At 46.0% G+C, this 14107-nt stretch overlaps 1 protein-coding gene across 1 annotated transcript in view; it reads left to right on the forward strand.

Moving 5' to 3' along the window:
- Positions 1-7166, forward strand: part of PRKCH (protein kinase C eta) — a 237110-nt gene extending 229944 nt beyond the window's left edge. Inside the window, exons 13-14 of the mRNA XM_052646249.1 lie at positions 4437-4580; positions 5957-7166. Coding sequence (XP_052502209.1) covers positions 4437-4580; positions 5957-6103 — 291 coding nt within the window. The 3' untranslated portion in view covers positions 6104-7166. The remainder of the gene's footprint in view (positions 1-4436; positions 4581-5956) is intronic.
- The last annotated feature ends 6941 nt before the right edge of the window (positions 7167-14107 follow it).

Below are 14107 nucleotides of genomic sequence, written 5' to 3' on the forward strand. Positions count from 1 at the left end.
ACCCCTGGCTGGCAGGAGGCTTTGCAGGACATTCCTGTACGGACCTGGCCCATATCACTTGTGTTTCCTCAGGCGGGGCACCTGGCTGACTGCTTCCCACTCTGGTCCTGCCTTCTCTGCAGCCTGGAAGGAACTGTCATTTCTCATTCTCTGGGCAGGTGTGCTTTGATTCCTTTAGGACCCTCTTTCCACTTTCATGAGGGCCTCAGGAGAAAGGGGAATACAAAAGGTGTTCACACTTTCTTGCCCCTGATCTCCAGTTAGCTGGAGACTTAACATTCGAGGTGGAATCAGATTTTCCACCCTGGCCTTCTCACTCTTTACAGCTTATAAAACACTTTCATTGAACCTAGCAAACATTCTGCTTCCTTTAGTAAATGCATCCAAAATCTTTCATGGAGTCACTTTATTTTCCTCCCGGGCTGACTTCCTCTTTTGAGACCACAGTCAGGGAGAAGGTCAGTTGAGGTGAGGCAAGTTTTAAGTATGACCTTAGACATGGATGAGTGATGCCTCTAAACACCGCGGTTGTTAACTTGTTTGGCTTCGTGTCCAGTAGGGACATAAGCAAATAGAGAAAGTTTTCTGCAACGGGATGGTGCTGTCACCATCACAGCAGCAGGAACATGGTGCTTAAGGGACCATGGGCCTGACTTAGGGATGCACACCCCCTCTGCCCCCAGCCCGCTCCACTGATGTGTGCCAAGAAAGATTCCAGGCCTGGGACTGATGTTCAGTGTTCCCTGAACCTCCCATCTCTGCATCTTTTCTAGGGGGTGGGGCTTAGTCATGGCGCTATAACCCCGCCCCCCCTCAACTGGCCTTCTGCTCCCTCAGCACCAGAGGTTACCCCCCTGCTCCTCCCTGAAATGGTCCCCCTCCTAGTTTCTGTTCCATGATCTCTGTCCTCCTCTGACTGTCTCATGAGCTCTGCTGCCACCCTGGCCTTCTTCTCACCCTGTGCCAGGGCTGGGAGCCAGCACAGGCATATGTGGAGCCAGGTGTGAGGCTGTGAGGAGTGCCGGGACCAGGGGTCATGTGCCCCAGCCAAGGAGGCAGCCATGCCCAACTCAGGTCATTTTCACCAGGAAGTAGTACAGGTCCAGTGTTCCAGAATATTCCATCTCCCAAGAGAATTTGGAAAACTTGACTTTCATGTGATGTGACATTTGCTACTTCTTTGACTAGTTAAAATTATTTTCAAACACTCTACGTGGGCCAAATAAAATGTCTGTGGCCTGGGGCTGCCCTCGATTCTCTTCTCCCTCCACGTCCACCTTCCCTGCATGCCAGCCTCCCTCCCAGCCTCAGCTCTATCTTACCAAATGTTGTCATCATCCCTGAGAATCAAGACTTCTCACCCTGGTCAGGCTCCTCCTGGTGGATGTCTGCACATCACAGATGCAAAGCTGAGCTCACCAAATTCCCAAATCTGTCAGGTCTTGAGAAATGATCGAATGGTAGATGTTTATTATGTCTTATTATTATTCCTCTGACAAAAGTCATCGCTGCTCCTATTTCTACTTCTACTGACACCAGTACTCCCAACTATAATTGGTTCCTCTTCTGTCACCCGTTTCCATCACTCAGCATCCAGAGAGGACCCTGGGACCTGGCCGCCCTCTTCTCTCTGCCCCCTAGTTCCAGGCATTGTGGAGTCTGCTCAGTCTTCTTTCACAAGCCCTCCAGGGCTTGCTTCCTGCCTTTCCTTTTACGAACGAGAGACTCTAGTTTCCAAACATATGTTTTCTTGGCAGTGAGCTCAGCCTTCTAAATAGTCACCCCCATGTATCTCTTCCCTCTCTACTAGGGATTTAGCCATCATGTCGTGGCTAGAGTTATCTCCTAGGTCAAGGGCAGCTCTCATCATTCACGTCATTCACATTATAAACTGTAGACAGGTCCTGCTGGCTCCCTCGTGGTTCCTTAGCTGTCCTTTCATGCCAGCCCGAACACCCAATGTCGCGGGTGCTTCCCTGCAGCCATGCCAGTCTGCATTCTCAGGCATGTGGTAATTCTATCCACCTCATGTCATCAAATGTCCCCTCTTCTGTTAGGCCACCGCCTGCCTTCTCACCACCAGCCCCCCAATCCGAGTGGCCCAGTTTCTCTCCGAAGCTTCTGCTGCACTTGACTATGTCTTCCTTTTATCCAGCTGTGTTAGTTAAAGCGGGCTCTCCTCTGCCCGCTTCTCTCAATCAGCTCCTTCATGGGGAGACACTGTCCTTGTCATCTGTGCACTGCCTGCACCACCCCCCACCACCATGAAGCCTAGTGCACTGCCTTGCATAGACACCTGCAACTTTTATAAATTGAACTTTTTTTTTCTTCCACAAGGAGGATGGCAGTATCTAAAGGGCTCAAGATATTCAAAGTCAACACAAAACTGCCTGGTCATTTGAAGGAATATTATCAGAATTCTAAGTGTAAGCTAGTGGAAAGCATCATTCTGCCTGACTCTGTTCACAGGGATGAAGTCTGCAGGGGAGAACAGCCACGCCTTGGTCTGCTTTTCTCTGTTCAGTGCCTTTCCACAGTGCCCCTTGGAAGCTTGGCTTCTGTGCCAGGGCAGGAAAGAATGGGCAAAGGCGTTCAGACACTGGGGCTTCTGCCACCCTGGCACCAAGAGCCCCACACTGTTCCTCTTGCCCAGAAGAACAAGTTGTACCCACACATTCACGAGGTGTCCTCTGCTCACACCGTTGGCAGGCCTGGGAGTTTCCCATAAGCCATCTGGCTCTGTTCTGCTGCCCTTGTAGCTTGAATTTTTTGCAGCATTGTCTTTTGTTAATTAGCTTTTAGAACTACTCCATCAGGGATTGTATCCCATTGACTTTCCTAAGAAGGGAGTCTACTCGTTTCTTCGGTGTGTGTATTTTCCCGTCTTTCTGAGTTGCACACACTTATCTAGGCAGAGCCCACACAGCACGAGCGCCTAGCTCTTCCAGAATGGAGTTGTTTATGAGACGTTTCCTATAAGTCTGCTGACCACCCTGCATGCCCAGAGCACTCACTGCTCTGAAGCTCTCAAAGCTGCTTTTACTTTAGAGTTCCACCTCCAAATTCAGCACCACCAGGCCTTTCATTCCCCGTCTCTTGGAAAGAGGAGAAACCATTAAACTCCATCATTTTTTACTAGCTCTCGTTTGAAGCTCTTGTAGCACTTTATGAGGTCTCTCCTGTCAGTTTGCTTAGGGACCTTGGCAGCCTCCTCCTTCCACCTGATCGCACTCACCTGAAGCAATCCAGGAGGTTTGGCAGCTTTGGACACCTGACATGGCAGGGCTGGTCATCTCCCAGCCCGACCCTTTCTTATGTGCACCTTCAGGATCTTTTCAAATTTACTGGGTAAATTCCACTCCAAGGAAGTTATCAACTTCTGCTCATTACTTTTGCCTCGTGTTCTTAAGCTAGACTTGGAAAGGGGTATTTGGGGGCTGTTATAAATTCAATGAAAGATAACGATTTAAATTTTTGAGAAGTTTTTATCCAAGGCCATTTTCTTTTGATAATGGAAAAGTATGTGTCTTTAAAATTAGAAATGACATCCTGCCATGAAGAGTGAATTATCCTGTACTGGTCTTTGGTCCAGAAATGATCAGAATGCCTGTACTGACCACTTCATGAAAGGCGAGTTGGCCCAAAACATCTTGATAGGAGGTCAGTTGTGAGGAAGTTGCCCAATTGATATAAATTCAGAGGATGGATACACACACACAATCCTTAAATGTGTGGCAATGTGTTCCAATTCTGGTCTATGTGGCAAGAGTCTCAGTCATGAAACATTTCAAAATGGAAGAGCAGGAGAGAAGGGAGCATCTCGAAGGAAAAAAACTCTTCAGTCAAAACTATAATATCTTTGTTGCATAAATAAAAGTGTCCAACTTTGTTTTTCCTGGAGCCTGAACACAGAACTTTTAAGTTTCTCACCCTTGCGGCTCCTTCACCCAGAGCGTCAGAATAATGACTCTCTCTCTTCTCTCCGTGGTCTTGTCAGAGAGCGGGAATCCTGGCCGGCTGGTCAGGTCACTGAGAAAAATGGCACAGCTGTTCCGAAAAGTAGCCCCATTCATAAGCTGCCGGCTGTCCTCAACTGCAGTGCTGGAGAAAGGCACACTGTTTTATAGAGAGTTTCTTTTCTTTAAAGGGGGGGAAAAATACATGGTATTTACAGGAAAGAAAACTGGGCCCTTCGGTTTTATTTTGGTTGCCACGTCTGAAATGGAAGTGGGGAAGGCCAGAAATACACACGAGCAACTGCGCCTTGACAGGGTGATTCATAGTGGTTGTGCCGCCTCTGATGGAAAATTCAGCTGGTTAAGCAAGATCAGCCATGAAGCCTCACATCATCTCCTCTGCCAGGGTTGATGCCTACCGTCTTGTGACAGCCTTACTGTGTGTGATTGTATGATTGACTGTCTTTCTCCCCCTCTCAGTTCATGACCAAGAACCCCACCATGCGCTTGGGCAGCCCAAGTCAAGGCGGTGAGCATGCCATTTTGAGACACCCTTTCTTTAAGGAAATCGACTGGACCCAGCTGAACCATCGCCAAGTAGAACCACCTTTCCGACCCAGAATCGTAAGTGTCCGAGACCACCTGAGTAGACCTTCTTTCTTAAAACTGTCTCAGTGTTCCACTCGAGCAGCTAGATGGTCGAGGGAATGACCAGACTGGAAGTTCAGCCAGATGCTTTACAGGGCAGCCTCATCCAGGACTCCTCCTTGCCCCCAAGGCAATAGCTCTCGGTGTGCCGTACATTTCAAGAAGTGTTTACCTCTTGCTTGCCTTGGCCCCATCCTCTCAAGTTAAAATTTCCTGAAGAGGCCTTGAAACTTTCCAGGTTTACCCAAAAGAGTTTGGTTGAGAAATTCATTGTTCTAGCTGATTTCCTTATGCTCCTTAATCAGGGAGCCTTTCCCAAGCCCCCAGGAAAGAAGAGAGGATGTGAAATGCACCTCAGGGCCCTGAGCCTGGCTCCCTGGCTTGGAGAGCTTAGGTCTGTGTCAGCCCCTGCAGCACAGGGCTCAGGGCAAAGGAGGCCAAGTCCTTTATGTCTAGGAAATACTGGGAGCACTGTGTGTGCCTCCCCAAGGGAGGAAGCTAAGTAGGGCGGCATTCCTGAAGGGGTCCAGCTCTTAGACTGAGAGCTAAGCTGTTTCTCATGGGTGAGTCAAGAGAACCACAATGGGAAGGCAGAGAAACTGGGCTTCCAGTACACCATGAGTTAGGGGGACGATGGATGCTCAGAGAGAAATATCATTGACTCCAGGAAGAAAAGTGAGAGATCTCACAATGGTAAAGATGATCTCTCCAGCATTAGTTTATAAAGATGTAAAATACACGTTTCCATATGTCATTGGCTTAATCTGTAACAGCCTGCTAGGTTGAGATACCAAACACCCAGAGCATAAAACCACTTCCTTTCATGGGCATCCCCCTGCCAGCTGTTCTGGGAGGAGGGGAAGTTTTGCCAGCAGGGCAGAATGAATCTGCTGGTGAGTGAAGTAAGAAGCATTTGTTCCCTGAACTCAGAATTTCCAAGAAGTCTTTGAGGAAAATCTCTTCAATCACATAGTGTGAATTTACTTAACGTCTGTTGTCTTGTGGGCCCCTGTTTGGCCTGCTGAGCAGTGGTACCTCCACGAAATGGACAGGGTGAACCAGCTGGCTGGGTCAGGTGAGCAAGTTAATTCCTTAGCTTCCCAGCCTAAGACTGGTCTGCTCAGCAAGCTTTTTATGAGGCTAGTGAATTGGCAGTTAGAAATGCCCTAATAATACACGATGCAGTAGAATTAGTAGAAAGCACTGTTTAACCAATTGTCATACCTGGAAATAATGCTGCCGAGAGAGTTGCAGGGCCGTCCTCTGAACTCACTGGCAAGGGCTAAGTCCCACGGAAGATTAATAAGCCTCATGCACAGAATCTGAAAGTTTCCTTGTTTCCTTTTTGACAGAAATCCCGAGAAGACGTCAGTAATTTTGACCCTGACTTCATAAAGGAAGAACCGGTTTTAACTCCAATTGATGAGGGACATCTTCCTATGATCAACCAGGATGAGTTTAGAAACTTTTCCTTTGTCTCTCCAGAGTTGCATCCATAGCCTGTGGTGAATGGGAGAGATGGTATGAGAAGCAAAAGGAGAGATTTTTCCAGGAATTTCCTCTGTGGGGAACTCCTCAGTGTCAATGTTAGAACAAGACCCTTACCTTCAGGGAACAGGTGGAGAGCTCTGTGAAGGACGGAACATCAAGAGATCAACCACTTCAAGTTCTGAGGGAGCCAGGGTCCTAGAAATATTGGATACCGAAATGAGATTTCATGAAGAAACACACTGCTCAGCTCTGAATTTCCATGGCTACTTCAGGTTCAGGATATTAATAGGAGCCAAAAGAACAAAAGGTGTGAAGAATAAACCAGATCCTAGAACTTCCAATCACTCAGGCATTCTTACTTCAAGGGACAAACCTAGACTTTGTATGGCCCAACTCCCAGCTCTTCTGTAAGCCAGTGAGCCCCGAATACTGGCAGTCTGCAAGAAGTCTCTAAATGCTCATGAAGAACTTGACGAGAAGGAAAGGGATGGCTTTCCAAATAGAATGACTTACTCTGAACAAGAAATAGTGTCCATAAAGCTCATAAAGCCCAATCTTGACAACAGTTGGACATCAAGGCAACTGCTACAGCTTATTCTTTTATCTTTCCATTCACTTCATAGATATTTATTGAGTGCCAAGTGAGACGGCGCTGCAGTACCCAGCAGTGTGAACAGATTTGCTCTCACCAAGCTTTTATCCTTAAGTTACCCGAAAGGTGTGTGCATTCTGTGAAATGCCTCTCCACGTTGCCTACGTCATACTTTGTCTGCACATAACTTTTTTGAAGGCAGCTTGCTGCCCCAACAGCAACTATCCAAATACTTGGCAGGTTGACCAGCAGATGAGCTCAGCAGCTTGTAGACTGGTGGCATCTCATCGTGGAGGCAATGTGCCGATATTGCTCTGTTCTCATCACTGGAGAACCGCTCTCCACTCGGGTCCATGACCAGACTTATGGCTTATACCTTAGCAAGTTATTTAAATTATATTTTAAGAGACAAAGATGTTTGTTATGTGTTTTAATAATTAGAAATGGCTCTTGTAAGCAGGACATGTATCAAAGAAGGACCTTATCATATGTACCCATGTATGCAGTTGGAGAATTTTATCTGGCTGAAATAAATGCATTTTGTAACAAAAGGGATTTTACTTGTCCAGAAGGATTTGTCCCATCCCCACTAGGAGAGGAGATATGTAATTAAAATAAGCTTTGAGCAAAACAGATAGAACTTTTGACTCAAAGCAACTTCCTGAGAGCAAGGGTTGGCATCCCATTGTGTTTGTCACTTAAATGAATGTGGCCTGTCTCTTCGTAACCACAACTTTCGTTCTGAGTCAGGGTAGGTAATGCTGGCCAAGCCTCACTGGCACAGACTCATCCTCAAACTCTTTGTAGCTAGACATGGTAATTGCTTATTTCTCATCCAGTGAGAGCAAGTTCAACAGCCCTCTTCCTGCTCTTTACTATGCCATCTGATTATGCAGGTTCCAAGTTTGCCATAGGAGGGGAAGGGAGAAATGGAGGCAGTGCTGATGTTTACCTGCCTCTCCTAGGAGAAACACGCATCACCTGTGCTCACACCAGATGGGCCAGAACAACATACAGGACTGGGGGTTACAGAGGAGCCAAGGGGTATCTGGGCAGTAATGACAGTCATTACTGTCATTTTTGTATTCCAAGATGGAAAATGGCTTTTAAATGAAGAGAATATTTAGAAGCCTCCCTTTATATTTCACTCTCAGCCATTCTTCGATATACTCACTCGTAATTTTACTAGGTCGTCACGATACCCCTGTGAGGCAAGCTGCTCATTCTACCACTAGGTGCAGTGTGAGCACCAAGGTACATTTTGTACCCAAGAACAAGAGAGAATCTGAGAAGTTGAGTTAGTTGATTACCTGAAGGTTTCAGACTTGGTAAAGAGTAGGTCCAATCTAGAGTCTAAATCTTGGATGTTCTAATCCAACAGACTTCTGGAAAGGGACTCAAGGTCTGTTTGGCTTTCGTAGCAACTTTGCAGCTCAGTGTCTCCTTTTGCTCTGTGGGGCTGACTAGCTTCGGTCTAGTCCATAGTACTCTTGCCTTGAAAATCCCATGGACAGAGGAGCCTGGTAGGCTGCAGTCCATGAGGTTGCTAAGAGTCAGACATGACTGAGCGACTTCACTTTCACTTTTCACTTTCATGCATCGGAGAAGGAAATGGCCACCCACTCCAGTGTTCTTGCCTGGAAAATCCCAGGGACGGGGGAGCCTAGTGGGCTGCTGTCTATGGGGTCACACAGAGTCAGACACGACTGAAGTGATTTAGCTGCAGAAGCAGCAGTCCACAGTGTAAAGAACCACGAAGAACAGAGCAGGCCTCCTGTGCTTGTTTACAAAATCCACTATCACAGGCCTGCAAAGGACCCCAGTATCTTCTAGACCTAGCAGCTTCCCTCTTGCCATCCTATTCCCAAGTCTGCCACCTGGGTCCCCTAATTTGGGTTCAATCCATTCTTTTAAGATAACTGCAGCTCTGTCAGATTATCTGACAGCCAGACTTGGCAATGATAGGATTTCTAACATTTCTGCCCCATCCTTCTTTTTATATGTGAGGAGAGAGAGGAAGTACAGGATGTTGACCTAAAACTCAGAGAGTCTTCGACCCTGGAGTTGGAGCTCTGTTTCATATCTTTCATCTGTCCTCCTAAACCTTACTTCCCTCTTGAGGATCACAAGGCCATGGGCCCGCACTTCCTGAGGCGGGCTGGCCACAAGCCATTTGATCAGCGGATGCTTAGTCTGCCAGGCCTGCTCAGTCCCCTGAGCTCCGTGGGTACCGTGGAGGTCAAGATGAGGTCACACTGCCATTTCCCTCCCCCAAGACCATCTCACCTCTTCAAAAAGGAATCTTGGAAAGTCTTAAGACCTTAACACTCTTCTCCCTCATCCCCACACCCATTTGTCCCTGTTCTCCCAAACTATTCCATGCTACCCTATTAGCCATGCAGCCCTGAGTGTTTGAAAGGAAAATAGAGCATTTGCTCTGACATGTTGATTATCTTTTGACTGTAGAAGGAGTTTTCGCTTACTAATGGATAACAGTTATTGCACGTTTACTACAGATGAGGTGCTGTTACACTTTTCAGTGAATTTACTCATTCAGTGCCCCAAGGGGTGGGCAGTCTCATCTCCATTGTACAGATGGGGAAACTGAGGTATTGAGTGATTAAGGAATTTGTCTGAAGTCACACAAGTGAAACAGTAGGGTCAGGATTGATGCCAGGCAGTTTAACTCCTGAGTCCCTAGTTTTAGCCCAAATTGTAAAAATTCCTCTATTAAGGTCAATTTTATTGTTCCCACTTTTGTGAGGTATTGAGCACAATAAAAAGGGTGTAAACTGGATTTAGCAGAGCGCTAGATAAACTGCCAGCTGGGCAGGACAGTATTACTCATCCGGTCTGTAGAACCCTTTATCAGCAGTGAAATTGTGTGATTTGCATGTCAAGGCCTGGAGTGGCTCACCCACGCCCCGCAGCGTCTGTCCCTTAAAGGAACTGGGGCAGGCCAGAATGATGCAATCAGGACTTGGACCTTCCTGAGGAAGAGGAAATAGTCTGGGTCAAACTGGATCCTGTAAACCCTGTGTGAGCCCCTGAGGTAATCTCTGGGCTTTGGAGGTGAGAGTGCATGGTGAGGGGTGGTCCCGTCCCTTTCTCTTTCCTCCTGGAGGAGCCCTTGTGTTTCAGCAACCCACCTTGGCCACCCACCCTGCTGGTAACATGGAATCATCAGAAAGGGGACATTCAGCCTGGGGCTCACCTGGGCAGCTGCATGTTTACAGCTACAGAGCTGATGTAATTTGGTAACAAAGAAAAGACCAAATTAAAAGCACCCCATTTATCACTTGTTGATCTTAATTGGGTAAAGGTTGCTATAAAGATATTCCAGTCACAGATCTGGCCTTGACTGTATCACAGGCCAACACTGTAAGGCTTTATGTCCCCTCTGTTCCCAGATTTGGTCATCCTGATTGCTTTGTCTGGCTGTGTTGACTTAAAATTACTAGGCAGCTCTCTCTGATTGCCCCTGGCTCAGAGTTGCACCAGGTCCTATAACTTCATTTTACGTCATCTAGGGATAAGACTCTGACACTGCCAGAGACATGTGCAGTGGAAATGTCATAAGTGGTCATATGGCACTCTAAACTAAGGTGCACCTTGGACAGATCAGGTCCAAGTGCAGCTATCAATGAGGCTTTATCATCTCTCTTCCTTCCTGTGTTGAATTAGAACCACGGCTAAGAGTGCCACCCTCAGCTTCTTCCTGTTCCAGAGGCACTCCCATCACCTCCACTCCCCTGTCAATTCCTCTTTCTCTCCTCCTCATCTTTTGCATTCTTTATTCCCTTGTGTAATAAGCCAGCTCTATACTCTCTCCCTCCCTCTATCATTTGGTTTTCAAGCCCAGTGGGTCATACAACCAGCTTTCAAAACACAAAGATGACATAAAATCCTGATTTGCCTATCTTATATGCTCTTTTAGGGCCCAGAAATGGAAGCCATCCATCCCTTGTATTGCCACATCTTCGGCTTCACCCCCCTACCCACACTCTACCTGCTATGTCAGGTATTACCCTGCCTGCTCTGCCCACCATGGCTCAGTGGTAGCGATTATTACCGTCAGCTATTTCAGAGGACAAGGGAAGATTGCAGGTGATGTCCTCCAGGAAAATGGGCAAGTGGGACCTCCATGTTCTTCACGCTGCCCATCTCACCTATGGGGATGCCATGCTAGCTCCAAGTTGGAGGGCTTTGTACTTTCCTGAGTAGTTGCCTGCAGAGATTTCTCAGGAGATTCTTTCAAAAGGATGTTCTTTCAAAAGGATGTTCTGAGTCTGTCCTACCCTGATTGACATGCAGAGTCGGCATTAAGCTTGAAACTGTGCTGCTCACCCTTAAAAAAGAGGCTTAGGAAGTTCCCATGGTTTTCCATAAAATGGTTCTTATCTTAAACCTTTCAGGAATTCTTTTGTTCTGCTGGATTCAACTCACTCTGACCAGATAACACAGAACCACAGCCCAACACCAGCACCTGTTGGGCATGCTCTGGACACTCAGCACACACACCATGGTGAACACGCGTGCTCACAATGTCCACTGCACCCTGGCATGAATTAGGATTTGAAACCAATCATGGAACACAGGGCCTTTTCTTTCTGTTTGAAGATATCTATGAAGATTTCTGGTAAAACCAGAGACCTCATAGTCCTATGTATTCCTACTGGAACTTGAGCCATAGCACCCTTGTCCTCACGCAACACCCAAAGACCACCCAGAGCTCCCTTTCTCACACCACCAAGGCAGTTCTTACCCACAGAGGTTTCATTCCTCCAAAGGCACCGACCACAGCTGGGAGGATTCGGGCTAAATAAAGTGAAGATTGTGCAGGCACCGAGTGCAGTCCAACATTCAAGTGGCTGAAACAGGAGTCTTCTTTGGAGACATCTCAAATTAGAAACCGAAGCTGGTCTAGCAGTCATTTGATCTGACAGTGTCAGAAATTGCCTGGATGATCTCGGAAGTTCTTCCAGCCTTATGCTCTCAAGACTACAGGTGAACAGTGGAATATGGTTCATCAGCCTCCATCAATAGATGTCCACTCCATACTAGCCTCACCACATGCAAAACCTCCATTTCTCAGATTTCCTCCCCACCATCCCTCTCTGTGCAACCTTCACACCCTGGCACACCCCTACACCTCCACAAGCTCTCTCTCCCCCAAACCCCCCTGAGGCTCACACAGATCTCTTGTCCCCCAAAATCACATATCCATATCTCATCTCATGTGGAGGTTGCCCCTCATATTTCTCAAGCTTGTCCACACGTGAAAAGGAAAAAGGCTTTCTAAAGTTACCATCAGGCCAAGATCACAAGAAGGATAAGCCCTCTTCTAGAAACTGATAATATAGCACTCGTAAATGAAAGAGAAAGCAATATTCCTCAACTCAGTTCCCTATTTTCTCAAAATTATTTTCAAGGATACAATTGTCATTGATAAAATGAATTGTAGGCCAAGGGAGATAAAGAGATGATATCAGTTATTTAGGTAAGTACAGGCAAAATTGCAGAATTATTTAAGCTGTAATTTATGAGCACTGGAAGGGTTACTAATCATTAGGATTGTACAGGGATTCATAAAAGACATGTCTTGAAAGTCTAATCTTGTTTTCTTTGTTGACGGTTACTAGACTGGTTGATCAGGCATGTATGATCTGTTTCACATAACTGAACTTCAAAAATATACATGACAAAAAGTCTTACTTCCTTGTGGCCCAGCAGGATTCAAGGAACAATGGTACCCAAAGTATGGTGATTAATAGATTAGTATCAATCTGAAATAGTGTTCTGCAACCTAAGGTAATTCCTGCTTCCCTAGGATTAATAGACAAATTTCATGTCTTCCTTTAGTCTTATTTTAGATTTCAAACATCATGACCTACCACAAAAATAAAACAGTTAAACACAGTGCCACTTTGTTTTCCAACTACACATGCTTTCTCAGGAGATTCTGGTACATAGAGCAAAGTGGAGCTTAGAGATCTATTCGCTCATGAAACTAACATTTATTAGGCATCAACTATATGTCTACATGCTTTTGTGGCTGGAAAAACAAAACAAAACCTAAAAGATCCCTGCATTCTAATCTAGAGATGTAACAGTGTTTACCCAAACGAATCCATTCAGTGGTATAGCAGCTTTGTGGTCTTATATTCCACATAATTGTGTCTGTAGCACCTGGCCCATTGTACGTGCTAAAGAAATATGTGCTGTTGAATGATACCATCAGAGCTAGGTGTCAGCCACTCACTTTTTTGACTCCAAAGATAATACTCTTGCTCATCTCTATGCTGGAATAAATTTAAGAAATATAACTTGTACGTGGGTCTGAAGAACCTGAGTATATTGGGGCAAGATGGAGATGATAGCATGAGTAAAAAGTAGACAGAAGCAAAGAGAATAAATTCAATGTATGTATTCATCCAACAAATGTTTATTAGGATTTATCAGACCTTTTGCTAAGTGATGGAGACACTATGACAAGCAAGATAGTCACAGTCCCCAGCGTCCTTGAGCTTATCACCCAGTGAATACAGGGATAGGGTGCCATGACTGCCAAATCAATAAAAATGCGATCAAGGCCCCAGCGTTCCCACTGCACTGTTTCAGAGGAGCAGGTGATGAGCCCATTGAGCTTGCTGTGATTAGACTGTGCCCGAAAAACTGCACTCAGTTGAGGATACCAGCGTATAGATACAAAGCTCCATTGTGACCAGAGGAGAGTCAACTGGGTGATGGGGAGAAAAAGCATGCAACACAGCAATGAGGGGGTAAACTGGGCATGAGCCTGAGAAGGAAAGGACCTTCAAGTATACAAAAAACTACCGTGGTGATCATTAAGGCTGCTCTCCAAGTGTTTCCAGCTCTCTTTCTTCTGGGCATAGGGTGAGAAACCATTTTGGGCCCCGTTATGGGTGATGAAGCCATGTGAAGAGTTCTAGTCAACAAGTTAAGAGAATGATGTATAGTACATGTCAGCTAGATTATTCACTGCTAAGAAAGCCTCTCTTTCCCCTTCAGTGAGCACACTCTCTCTTTCTCCCAATAAATGGCCATGTTGGAACATGATGACTGGCTCCCTGAGTGATTAACATGAACTAAGAGCAACTAACACTTTCACCTGCAAGCCCTCAACCAACCCTTGATGGATATTTTACAAGATCAGCAATAATTATTCGTATTTTTGTTACTGCAAAGATTGTGGTGGTTGTTTGCCACTGTGGCATAACGTAGTCCATCCTGACTATTTTCTTGGGCTCCAAAATTACTGCAGATGGTGACTGCAGCCATGAAATTAAAAGATACTTGCTCCTTGGAAGAAAGGCTATGACAAACCTAGACAGTGTATTAAAAAGCAGAGTTATCACTTTGCCAACAAAGGTCCGTATAGTCAAAGCTATGGTTTTTC

The sequence above is a fragment of the Budorcas taxicolor genome, chromosome 10 (assembly GCF_023091745.1).
Source record: "Budorcas taxicolor isolate Tak-1 chromosome 10, Takin1.1, whole genome shotgun sequence".
Classification (NCBI taxonomy): Eukaryota; Metazoa; Chordata; class Mammalia; order Artiodactyla; family Bovidae; genus Budorcas; species Budorcas taxicolor.